The sequence below is a fragment of the Dipodomys spectabilis genome, unplaced genomic scaffold (genome assembly GCF_019054845.1).
Source record: "Dipodomys spectabilis isolate Male_0828 unplaced genomic scaffold, ASM1905484v1 ptg000024l, whole genome shotgun sequence".
Taxonomy (NCBI): Eukaryota; Metazoa; Chordata; class Mammalia; order Rodentia; family Heteromyidae; genus Dipodomys; species Dipodomys spectabilis.
The window spans coordinates 13986061-13999269 of record NW_024870701.1 but is presented as its reverse complement, the minus strand read 5'-3'; the positions used below and the strand labels follow the sequence as shown (position 1 = coordinate 13999269).

General features: G+C 35.0%; 1 protein-coding gene across 9 annotated transcripts in view; it reads left to right on the top strand.

Annotated features, from left to right (window-relative positions):
- The window catches only part of Nol4 (nucleolar protein 4), a 286589-nt gene extending 274747 nt beyond the window's left edge, over positions 1-11842 (top strand). For all 9 annotated transcript variants that reach the window (XM_042675198.1, XM_042675197.1, XM_042675193.1 and 6 more), the window contains one exon: positions 11649-11842. In XM_042675198.1, coding sequence (XP_042531132.1) covers positions 11649-11842 — 194 coding nt within the window. The remainder of the gene's footprint in view (positions 1-11648) is intronic.
- Positions 11843-13209: the final 1367 nt, after the last annotated feature.

Here is a 13209-nt window from a genome sequence, read left to right as displayed (position 1 = left end):
TAATTGCTAGCTTTTGTTTCAATATTTAATGAGTCAATTTAAGGACAGTCCACTATTTGCTTCACTTCTATCATTGATTGGTTCACACAGTGAATGTCTGTTTGCCTTAAATTATGGGCCTGTAAGAACAGAAAGAAAAATTCTCAAAGAGTAGCAGAACCCATATACCTCTGTGTACTCCCACTTCTAAGACAACAGTGTTAAAATTGACCTCAGCTACTTGCCATTCAACAGCTGAAGGAAAAAAAAACTGAAGTGAATAAAACATCCTTATTATCTTGGATCACGCATTTGCCTGTCCCACACTGTTCCCTTGTTCTTGAACACAGAAACCCTCTTGTTTTTGCATGTCTTTTTTGAAAAATCTAGACTTCCACATATGAGCAAAATATACAGGATGATTGTCTTCCTGAGACATTGATCTCAGTGCCATCTGTTTTCCTAAAAAATCATGTAGATTTTCCTATGTAGATGAATACCATCCCATTGTGTGGTGTGTATGTGTGTATTGTGTTATCTGTGTATGTGTATATATATATATATATATGCACATATATGTATATGTATATCTATATATCACATTTTCCTTACCTATTCATCTGTTGATAAGCACTTACTCGATTTCAAAATTTAGCTGCTGTGAGTAGTATTGCTATAAACATGATGTGTGCAGCTATCTCTGTCATACGTTGACCTTAATTCCTTTGGGTATATATCAAGGAGACATATAATAGAATCATATCTCAGTTCTATTCTTACTAGATTTCACAGTGATTGCCATGCATTTACATCTTACCAGCCATGTATAAGTTCGTTTTCTTTGTTTCTTTAACCACATTCTCCCAGCATTTGTCACTTTTTAATTGGATTGGTTTGATTTGGTTTCCTTATAATAGCTATTTTGACTTCTTTTGAGAACTATCGAATTGACTTGTTTGTTCATGTAATTAGTTGGATTGTTCTTTCCCAATATAATAAAAACTAAACTGTGATGCTCGTTTTATTCTTTCCTAGTTTTTAAAGATTCCTTCCCTTACTTAAGTATATGTGAATCAAAATTAAAGTATGGTTCATTTTGCCCTTATGCAATATTCTTGATTCAACCTGTTTTAAAGTTTTTCGTCTTTCTCTGTAGGGCTCTATTTTTGCCTTTTCTACCAGGCTCAAACTGGCTGGAAACAGAAGCATGCTAAGATTCTTTCATTCATGAATTGCTAAGACTGCTGTCTTAGCAGCCTTGTTGGCATATGCCTGAAATTCTAGGCATTCAGGAAGTAGAGACCAGGAAGATTGAAAAGTTCAAATTCAGCTCCAGCCAAAAAGTTAACTGAGATTTCATCATAGTAAAGAAGCTCAGTTTCATATAAGTAATTCCAACTACAAGGGAGAAATGGGTGAGAGGATCACAGCCCAACTCAGCCTTGAATAGAAAGTTGGAAACCCTATCCAAAAAGTAAAGCAAAAAAGTTCTGTATCAAGTGGTAGAGCATATGAATAGCAGACATAAAGCCCTGATAATTTCCCTTCCCTATATGCACACATCTTAAAAACAAACAAACAAACAAAAACTTCCACAAGCAGGTACCAGAAATTTGAGTTTCAAGCTATTAAAAGATTCAACGTGGGGCTGGGAAGGTAACTCAGTGTTAGAGTGCTTATCTTGCATGCATGAGGCCCTGGGTTTGATTCCTCAGCACCATATAAGCAGAAAAAGCCAGAAGTGGTACTGTGGCTCAAGTGGTAGAGCACTATCCTTGAGCTGAAGAGCTGAGGGACAGCACCCAAGCCCAGAGTTTAGGCCCCATGACTGACCAAAAATAAATAAATAAAAATAAAAATTCAACATTTTGAATGTTAAATCCAAAATGTAAGGTGATACGACAAAGCAAACAAGACTCGAGAAACAAAGGACCTCCACTCATCTGTTGAATCATTACTAAATGACCCCATGCTGCTGATCACATATGTGGTATATATGTGCTCATCAGAGGAAAACTAGTAGGAGGACACAGAACTAGAAGGAAAAGGGAAAACATACAACAGCGGGACCCATCAGCTGCACTTGACATTGATCAAAATGAACCAAGCAACTCAATGGCAGCGATGGGAGGGAGGGAATGAGTGGGAAAGAGGGAACAGCTTACCCTATACAAAAGGAAAGGAATGTACATATCACCCAATGTGGAAGAAATAACTGTATAGTCAAAGCCCATAGAACTCATAAACTTTATAGACCACGATAATTTGCCCCATGAAGGTTAGAATGTGTTTGTGACTTTAAGCATCACTATCCCACAATACTGTAAAATTGTGAAATTATGTAATCACTTAATCACAAAAAATGATTCAACTAAATGTGTCTCCTTATAATCATGTGAGTTTTTTCTTGGTGGGGGTTACTGATATTTACAATACTCCCTAAAATTAAATTAAATTCAGAATTGATAATGGCCTTCAAAAGCAGTCGGTGAATGTAAAAGAATTCAGTTTAACCTGTAAGTGTTACATTGTTTTTTGTTTGTTTTCTACTTTTGCTTTGGTTTTTCTGTTTTTTATTTGGGTCATAGTCCTTGAATTCAGGGCATTGAACACTGTCCCTCAGCTTTTGTGCTCAAAGCTAGCACTCTACCACTTTGAGCCGAAGCACCGCTGCTTGTTTCTGGTAGATAGTTGGAGATAAGAGTCTCAAATGCTTTTTCAGAGGATGGCTTTGAACTATGATACTCGGATCTCAGCCTCCTGAGTAGCTAGGCTTATAGTTGTGAACCACCAGTGACTAGTTGTTGCATATGTTTAATCCTTTCTATTTGGGGAATAGAAAGTCCAAATATCTGCTTCTCTTTTTTTCCTTGCATCACAACTTAAACAAATACCTGGTCTAACAGTGGTAGATGTACTGATTTTGGTACATTTAAAATATGCCTAGAACATGTATCTCAGCAACTTGTTGCATACTTTATGGGACAAAGCCTGTTTGGAGTAACTTAATGCCAATTAATACGTATTTATTGAGGCAAAAAGGAAAAATCTAATGGTGTGAAGAGGTTCAAAGCACATGTAAGCACAATTGTAGGTGACCAGCAAGACTCAAACACGTGAGTTAGAAATGAATGCAATTTGAATTAAGATACAGAGAAAGCAGAGCTCCCAATGATGAAGATACCTAACATTTTCTTCTAATCAAAGCTTACCTTCTCTGAAGATGGAGTGAGCTCTGGCCGTATATTAACAGAACCACAGAAATACATACGAAGAAGTAGCGAAAGAAGATTTTTCTGTATGTTTATGTTAATAAGCTAGCAACTGTCTTTAACACAAAAAGTTGGAGTATTATTTAATACAGGACTGGTTCATTAGAAAATAACTATTACCTATGTGCGCCTTTAACAGGACTCAAAAGTAATAAATGAGAAGCTAATAAAGTGACAAACTGACATATTCAAGACCATAGGCAAATAAAATACTCTCTTCAGCCAATAGATAGAAAAAAAGGTAAACTGAGAAAATGTGTCTAATGGCAATATCCAGATACCAACTTAACTCTTTACTTACACATATTCTTTCTGATATTAGCCATTTCATCAAATGTCAGCACCCAAAAGCTAGTTGACATACTGATGACATTGTGTACAGAAATATTTATGGATATAAATATTTGTTTATATTTAAATATTATTAAATAAAATATGTATAATACATATGAAAACACTATGAATTCAGTTTATGGGATGACACATTTGCAAAAAATAGAAAATTGATAATTACTTTTAGAGGACATTTTGTTTTTAAGAGAAATAAACATTTTCGTGAACTACATTGTGTGAAATTTCAACACGTGTGTTTAATACATATCAAGGTAACTACATTTTCATCTCTTTATTGAGAAAATTCTGACAAATAAAAGAATTGGGAAGGTTAATTAAATAGAAAACAATAGAAATGACCAACAAAATCAAAAGATGAATTCTTAGAATAAAGTTTTAAACATACATGTGAAGATAAATCAAGAGAGATGAATCATAAGACAGTAAGAATAAAGAGAAATAAAATATACTTTATAATAAATCATTAACATCTTGAAATATACTGAATACTGTTTTAACTGCATAATTGGCCAACATTGACACAAGAATGAATATTCCAAATAAATCTGTAGTCAGTAAATAAATTCCATATTTAAAAAATCATTAAAAGCGTCAGACCCTGATAGTTTTACAAATGTTCATTTTTTACCAAAATCTGAAAGACTAAATCTTTACTTCAGACAAACAAATCCAAAAGAAAAAAAAAATAAAACATAGAGAGCTCCCCTGATCATTTTATGAAACCATTTTAATCAACCAAGAAAAGTACTAAAGACAAATAACAGTGAAATAAAACTTGTGAATATAAATGCAACTCATTAGCATGTTGAATGTACTACTGTATGCTTTGTGTGACATTTTAGATATCTTTCAACCCTTTGACAAATACTTAGTTGTCAGGTGAAAGGAATTAACATTAGTGGGTCTTCCGTTGTAATACTGCATTGGTATAAATGCTTTATATACATTAGCTAATTTAACCATGACATATAAGTTTTATAGCTAATTGTTTCTTTTTGGAAAAAAGTTAGAGGATAACAATATTTCTCCATTAAAATATATTTAGTAAATGAAATGTAAAATGAAATCTAGTTTGTAACTAAAGTTAGTTTTCAAGTGGCCTATTTGTTAGGTAATCAGAGTTCAATTGACTTACTGACTTACTGACTTACTGACAAAGAATGACTATCAGAAAATGGATAGGCCATTGACTATTGCCATTGTGGTACATTAACGGTTGAAGAAATTAAAATACCGGTTATATCAACCAACAGTCAGTTCAAAAAGCAAAGCAACGAATTCCAAGTAGGTTTCTTTCTCCTTGTAAATGATAATTCTTGATATTGCTTATTAGGAGGGTTAATCAATTAGGAGTAAACAGTATCTATTAATATGTGTTGAATCACTAGAGAATATTTTCAAAATTGAGAAAGAACTGAGTACAATCTAAATAGAATATTATAAGGAAAGTGAATCACAGAGGGTTATTTTGATAAAGTGCCAAAGTGTGTGAAAACCTATGATATGTAGTCACTTATTCAGACACTAGTAAGTAGGAGCATTGTTCAAAACATTTAATTCTTTCATTTGACATAAAAACAGTGGAGTCATCTTTAAACCTGTTTGCCAGGTCCATCCATTACTTTGCAAATGAAGTGATATCATTCTTCCAAATGGCAGAGCAAAATTCCATTGTGTGTATGTATCACTTTTTCTTGACCCATTCCTCCACTGAGCCCCCTTTGGCTATTTGGCGAGTAATGTAGTAATGAACATAATTGTATAAATAGCTTTACTGTATTCTGATTTGTTTTTTTATTTAAATATATATATATATATATATGTTACTGTAAAGGTACTGTACAGAGGGGTTACAGTTACATGAGCAAGGTAATGAGTCCATTTCCTATGAGCGTTGTTACCACCTCCTTTGTTTTTCCCTACCATCCCTTTCCTCCCCACTGCCCCAACTGCTCCCTCTCCTCCCCTTCCCCCATCCCCGTGGCACTCCCCCCCCCCCATAGTGTCTTGTACATCTCATTGTTACAATGGGTCATCCTGTATCCTTATTTCAGCATTTTGTTATTTGCCTACCCCTCCCCCAATTAGAAAAAAATGTATATACAAGATGAAGGACAGTGGAATCAAATATAGTGACAACAGGGATTGTACCATGAGGGAAGAACATACAAAGAAACAAAAAATATAGTACATTATAAGTACATTAAAAAGAATAAGAAAGATAAAATCTTTGGTGTCCCTATCTTGGGGTTCATTTCACTTAGCATCAGGTTATATGGTCATATGTACGTAGCTTTTGACCTCTTCTGCATGTCCCAGACATATACTAGTTATTGTAGGTAAGGGAAACAATGGGACTTATGTTTCTTTGCGTCTGGCTTACTTCACTTAATATAATTTTTCCAAGTCTTTCCATTTCCTAACAAATGGGGCAGTGTCATTCTTTCAGATGGAAGCATAGAATTCATGTATGTGTGTGTGTGTGTGTGTGTGTGTGTGTGTGTGTGTGTACATATATATATATACTATATATATGTATATATAGTATATATATATCACATTTTTTTGATCCATTCATCTACTGAGGGCCATCTGGGTTGGTTCCATATCTTAGCTATGGTGTATAATGCTGTGATAAACATAGTTGTGCAGGTAGCTTTAATATTCTATTTGTATAATTGAACAAAAGTTGTATTGCTAGATCATGGAAAGGTTTTATATTTATTTTTTGTGTGGAATCTCCTAAAGCTTTCCAGAGTGGTTGAAGAAGTTTACATTTCCACTAACAGTATATTAGGATTCCTTCTCTCCCTGCCCACTACCCATCACCAACATGTGTTCTTTTTATTCTCGATGAAAGCCTTTTTGTGGTGAGCTGAAATAGTAGTCTTATTTTGATGTGCATTTTGTTTATGGCCAGAAATATTAAGCATTTCTTCTATTGGCAATTTTTACTGATTTTTTGAGAAGTCTCTATTTTGTTTGCTGCCCATTTATTAATTGGATTTTAGTTACTTGGGCTCTTTCTTGTTTGTTTGCTTCGTTTTTTGTTAAGTCATGGGATTTGAACTCAGGGTCTGGTTGCTGTCCCTGAGGTTTTTTGGTTTTTTTTGTTTTTTTTTTTTTTAGGGTCCGGTGGTGGGCCTGAACTCTGGGCCTGGGCACTGCCCCTCAGCTCTTCACCTCAAGGCTAGCGCTCTACCATTTGAGCCACAGTGCCACTTCCGGCTTTTTTCTTTCTGGTTATGTGGTGCTGAGGAATTGAACCCAGGGCCTCTGGCATGCAAGGCAAGCGCTCTACCACTGAGTCACCTTCCCAGCCCCAACCCTGAGTTTTTTTGACTTAATTACTCTACCACTTTGTGCCACAGTTCTACTTCTGGTTTTTAGGTGGTTAATTGGAAATAAGAGTCTCATACCCTTTTCTGCTTAGTCTGGCTTCAAACTGAGATCCTCAGATTTCAGCCTCCTGAGTAACTAGGATTACAGACCTAAATAAAAACCCTGCTTACTTGAGCTCTTGGTATATTCTGGATATTAGGCCACTGTCTGACGTATATCTGGCAAAAATCTTTTCCCATTCTTTAGGCCATTTCTCAGCTTGTTAACTATGTCCTATGCCATGGAGAGACTTCCAAGTTTGCGAAATCCCATTTGCTGACTCTCTCTTTGATTTACTGATCCTCTGAAAGTTTACTCAGAAAGTTCCTGACTGTGCCAAGAACTTCAATATTTCTCCTAGTCCTTCCTGTAATAGTTTCATGATTTCTGGTCTTACATTGAGGTCTTTGAATTATTTTCAATTGCTATTAGTTCAGGATGACAGACAGGGATTCATTGTCAATTATCTGCATATGGATAGTTTTCCCAACACAAAATTTTGAAGATGCTGCTTTTTCTCCATCCTATTTATTGGTTCCCTTATCAAATATTAGATGGCTGTAGGTCTGTTATTAGCTCCTTTATCAAATATTAGATGGCTGTAGGTTTTATTTCTGGGTCTTCCATCTATTGGCCGGCTGTTACATTTTGGTGCAGAACCAAGATGTATTTGTCACTATAGCTCTACAGTAATTCTAAACCTAAAATTGTTATGCCTCTAGACTACTTACTCTTTTGCCCAGGACTAACTTTGTGATTCATGTTTTTTTGTGATTCTATACAAGTTTTTCAGTGATATTTTCTCTCACTGAAAAAAATGACACTGGTATTTATGATCATGGTTATTTCATTGAAATCATAGGTTACCTCAGGTTATTGTCATTTTTATGGATTAATTTTACTAGTTCTGGAATACAGGAAATCTTTCTACTTGCTAAATTATTCTTCAACTTTTTCTTCACAATATTACAGTTTTCAATTGTAGAGGCTGTTAGTTAGATTGGTTTGTACTGTTTCTTTTTTTGAGACTATTGCAAATGAGGTTGCTTTCCTAATGTCAGTCTCGATCTTTTCATTATTTTTACATACAGAAAAAGCTGTATGTTGATTGATTTCATACCTTTCTATTTTGCCTAAGTAATTTATCAGCTCTAGGAGATTGAAGGGTAGAGTCACTTAGGATTCTTTAAATATAAGATCATCTCATCTGCAGATATTAATAGTTTTACTTCTTCCTTCCCTTTTTAGACACCCTGTATGTATTTCACTTACCTTATTGCTGTGGCTAGGAATTCCAATATTACACTGAAAAGGAGCAGAAAAATTTAACATCTTTATCTTGTTCCTGATTTAAGAGAAAATGTTTTATTTTTTACTGTTCAAATGGAAATGTACTCATTATCTGACTCATGTAACTGTAACCCCACTGTACATTACTTTTACAATAAAATTTAAAATAAAAAACTCCAGGGAAAAATGTACCTTGCTGTTGTAGAGGTGTTATACAGAGGGGTTACAGTTACATAAGTCAGGTAATAAGTACATTTCTTTTTGAACCATGTTACCCTTTCCCTCAAACTCTCACAGGTTTTCCCTCCTATCCTCACCCACAAGTTGTGTAGTTATTTTTTATTTTAACAATTTATTCTGGTGCTGGGTCTAGGTTTGTTATAAGCAGCATTTATTATGTTGATAATGTCCAATCTTTCCTAGTGTCTCCAGAGCTTTTATCATAATAGAAGGATAGATTTGTCTAAGCAAGTGATTTTTTTTTTATCTTTACTTCTGTTGGTATGTTGTATTACATTTATTGATTTACATATGTTGAACCAACCTTGCGAAACTGGGATAAAATACTGTTTAATCACAGTGTATGATCTTTTTGATTAGTTGTTGAATTGGGTTGGAAAGTACGTTATTAAGGAGCTTTCCACTCATATTCATTAAATAAGATATTTCTTTGTTGTTGTTGATTTGCTATAATTGCAGCTACATTGGAGGTATTAGGAGAATCATAGTTCAAAGCCAACCCAGGGAAAATGTTAGCAGGACCAGATCTTAAGTAATAAGTTGGTGTGATGATTCATAACTGTAATCCCAACTATGTGCAGTTTGAGGCCAGCTGAAGCAAAAATCCAAAACCCTACCTGAAAAAATAACTAAAACAAGAAAGAGCTAGAGATGCGGCTCATGGGGAAGAGTGCTTCCCTAGCAAGTGTAATCCCCTCATTCTAACTCTAGTACTGCAAATAAAAAAGAGGTATACTAATGCTAAACTTTTTGAATGAGAAGAATAAAAGAGAATTTAAATTATGTTCACCCAATGATCAAACTGTTTCTAGGTCATGATTATTTACAAAAACCTTACTCAAACATTTTAATGAGTAATTTGCTTGAAAAACAGGCAAAGCAATAGAGTTTTGCAATTGTAACAACCCCATACTTCTCTCAGCTTGTTTGCTTCCATAATGTGATTTTGCAAATAGCAGAATAAATGGCAGCTAACTTCTGTTAGAAAAATGAAAGCTTTGAAACGCCACTACAGAGTATGAAGGACTGTTCTCTCAGATGTCAGAGTTCTAGTGAAGGTCTCGTCTCTGCTCTAATTAAAGTCTAAATGGAGCTATTTCTCTCTCATGGGACATCTGTCTCCTTCATGGTTGAGGTGGGGTGGGCTGGGTCTTGACCTGTCTTTGTTCTCAAGGAGAATCAAAAGAGAAAACACATAGCTTGTTTTAGTTCACAAAGTAAATCCTATTATCTAAAGATGTGCTAATATTTATAGATAATCTTTTAAAATATATTCAAGTTATAGGTCATTATAATTTGGAAGTTTGACTTGATGTGTTTAGTAATATTTTATTGAATATTTTAAATTTGGCAATCACTGAAAATTTAATAATGATAAGAAATGCTTAAATAATAGGTAATAACTAAAACACACACACACACACACACACACACACACACACATATATCCCAATTTAATGATCCCAAAGTAATTAAGTTGTGAATCATCTTCTCAATGCAAATTTAAAGATTTTTAAATAACTTCATTGTTTTGAATAAAACCTGAAAAACTATTGTCTATAAAAGTACTAGCAGGTTTTGTTTATCCATATAAGAAAAAGTTATGGCATATCAATGCATTTTCAACACTGTTAAAGCAGCTTTAACAATATGTAAAGCAGAATCCTAAGTGCAGTTTTATTTGCACCAACCATTTACTTATTACATTTCAAAAGCAAATTGTAATATTATATGTCCACATTTTTCACTTGTAATCAGCCTGCAGAGATCATCAATATGAAAATTTTAAAACAATCCTAAATCAAGTCCTTGTAGTGCTGCTTAAATATGCATTTCTAAACACATTGCTCAAGCCTGACAATCTCAGTTTTCTCTTTTCTAAGCTAACTTTGTATTTAAGAGCTGTTAGCATCACATTTTAAGATGTTACTATAATTCCAAATGCATGATATCTATGATATGTGCTCGTTCAGTAAAGAACAAAATATTTGTCATCTCCACCTTTTTTATTGTAAGAAACTTATGTAATATATGCACAAGAGACTTAAAACTAAATTTTATGAGCTAGGCACCAGTGATTCTCACCTATACTCCTAGCTAATCAGGAGATGGAGATTGGAAGGATTACTATTCAAGGTTAGCCTAGACATAAAAATAAGACACCCCCTCCTCCCTGGCCCCATGTTAATCAATAGCTAGATATAGTGGCATACACCTCTCCTTCTATCTAAACAGGAAATATAAATAGGAAGACTGCAGCCTAGACCAGCCAATGAATATATGAGACCCTATTTGAAAAGTAATGAAAGCAAAGAGGCCTGGAGGCATCTCATATGTTAGAGTGCGTGCAGCGGAAGCACAAAACCCTGAGTTCAACACCACAGTACCACCAAATTCTGTTTTATAATTGCCCAAGCAACACACGTTCAAAGACCTTCTTTATTCTTTTTTTTATTGTGAAAATAGAGTACAGAGGGGTTACAATTACATGGGCAAGGCAATGAGTACATTTCTTATCAAGCATTGTTGCCTCCTCCTTTGTTTCCCCTTCCCATCCTTTCCCAACTCCCCCCCCCCCAACCCCCGGCCAAAGTTGTAAAGTTCATTTTTCGACATAACGACTTGTACATCTCATTGTTGCAATGGGTCCACCTGTATCCCTATTTCAATGATTTGTTTTTTCCCTTCCCCTCTCCAAATTATACCACATCAAATACAGTGAAAGCAGGAGTTATACTGGGGGGGGGGGCATACAAAGCAACAAAGAAATCATCTTATAAATATGTTAGAAACAATCGCAAGAAAGAAAAAAAAACATTTGAATACTTATCTTGGGGCTCATTTCACCTAACATCAGCTTCTTTATTCTTGACAATAACAAGTGATTGCCCAACCTGTGCAAGTCACCAGACACAAATTTCCCTCAGCTACTCAAGTAGCATATTTCTCTTGTCTTTCTAAAAGCATCTGTACAAGATTAATATATATATATATATATATGTATATATATATCACTCTCTTGAGAAAGACTGCATGAATTAATTCAGCAACCATTTACAGAGTACCCCCACACACCCAAGGCCCTAGAACAAAAGTTACTCGTGTGTGATTTTTGTCATTATTTTTCTTTAGGACCCACAGATCTCAGCATGAAGAGGCAGTTGGCGACGAGCTCAGGATCCTCCAGCAGTTCCAGCTCCAGACCTCAGCTGAGTCCCACCGAAATCAATGCTGTGAGACAGCTGGTGGCAGGATATCGAGAATCGGCTGCATTTTTATTGCGTTCTGCAGATGAACTGGAAAATCTCATTTTACAACAGAACTGAGTCAAGTGATGACCATATTCACTGAGTTCTGAATTTGCAGTTTCCACTAATGACATTTTGATTTCCCAGCAGAGATATTTCCGGTCTTGCTGCACAATCTTTTAAGAGAAATACTTCCATTATGCCACATTGTCCTTGGTACATAAAGTGATGTGTTAAGGTGCTTCAAAGGAACTCTGACCTCTGAAGTACTTGTGATATTTAAACGTGTCCAGCCTATTGCTTTTCATTTTAATGTGTCAGCATAAATATCATGGGCAAAACAGGCTACATTTCTTAATTCAAGGATAAAACAGAAGAGAAGCTTGTGGTGTAAAAAAAAAGTTCAAGGTCCAAGTGCAATGAAATATTAGTGGAATCTGCTATTGACTCAATGGACTGAAAGCTGAAGTATCTGGCAAAAAAAAAAAAAAAAAGCCAAATTTCTTGTTGCTACAGGATATAACAACAATGAAAAGGATCTTGTATTTTAAAAAAATAAGTAATTTTTATAAAAGAAAACTTGTTTTGCATTCAGAATTGTCATTTTTACTTTGGTAACTTTTTCATAGATCCTAAAAGAGAACTGTTTTGAGAAACTATTGTTAAGTACCTTTTCCACATCCCTTTTGCCTTCTCCTCTTTCCAAATTCTTTCTACAAAAAAAAATTAATAACAGTTGATGCTGGAAAATCCCTTTCCTACGTTCTGTAAATCATCACATCAGGAACTACTTGCAAGAGAGGCCTGCAATTCTGCACTTAACGCTGATCTCAAAACACCCACTCCACACTGCAACCTTACCCTAGCAGTTTTCATCACAGAATTTCTTAAACATTAAAAAAAGATGTGTTGGAAAAGGATCACACCTTGGTTTCCTTGGAGCTGCTCATTCCTGTATTTCCCTGCTGTCTGACAAGAAGGCCTGGAGCAGCAATTGGATATAGATGACTGAATGTGTTAAGAGGTTGCAAGTGACAATCTGAAATTTTGCACTCTTGTGTGTAGTTTTCTTTTCATTTCTCTCTTTCAGAAAATACGTTCCAAAAAAGACCGTCATGCCTCCTGATATGATTTGTATAATTTACAGTCTTAGCTAAAAATAAAGAACTCCTCAGAGGGTGCAGCTGCAACTTACAAAGAACTGTTCCCTCCTACTGAACATACTTTGGCCCTTCCTTCTTCTTTTCCTAGTCTTAGCTACCCATGAGTGGTGTTTTCTTTGTGCACTGAAGCAAGTCTACTTTTCAAGTATTTAGGAAGAAGTACCTTAGTTCATGCTTCTGGTACAATTTTCTTTTTCTGTTGTTTAGTTTTGATTGGATTACAAATTCTTTGTGAATTCCTGAGTTTGCCTTATTTCATGTAAAATTTATGTCATTCGGTTT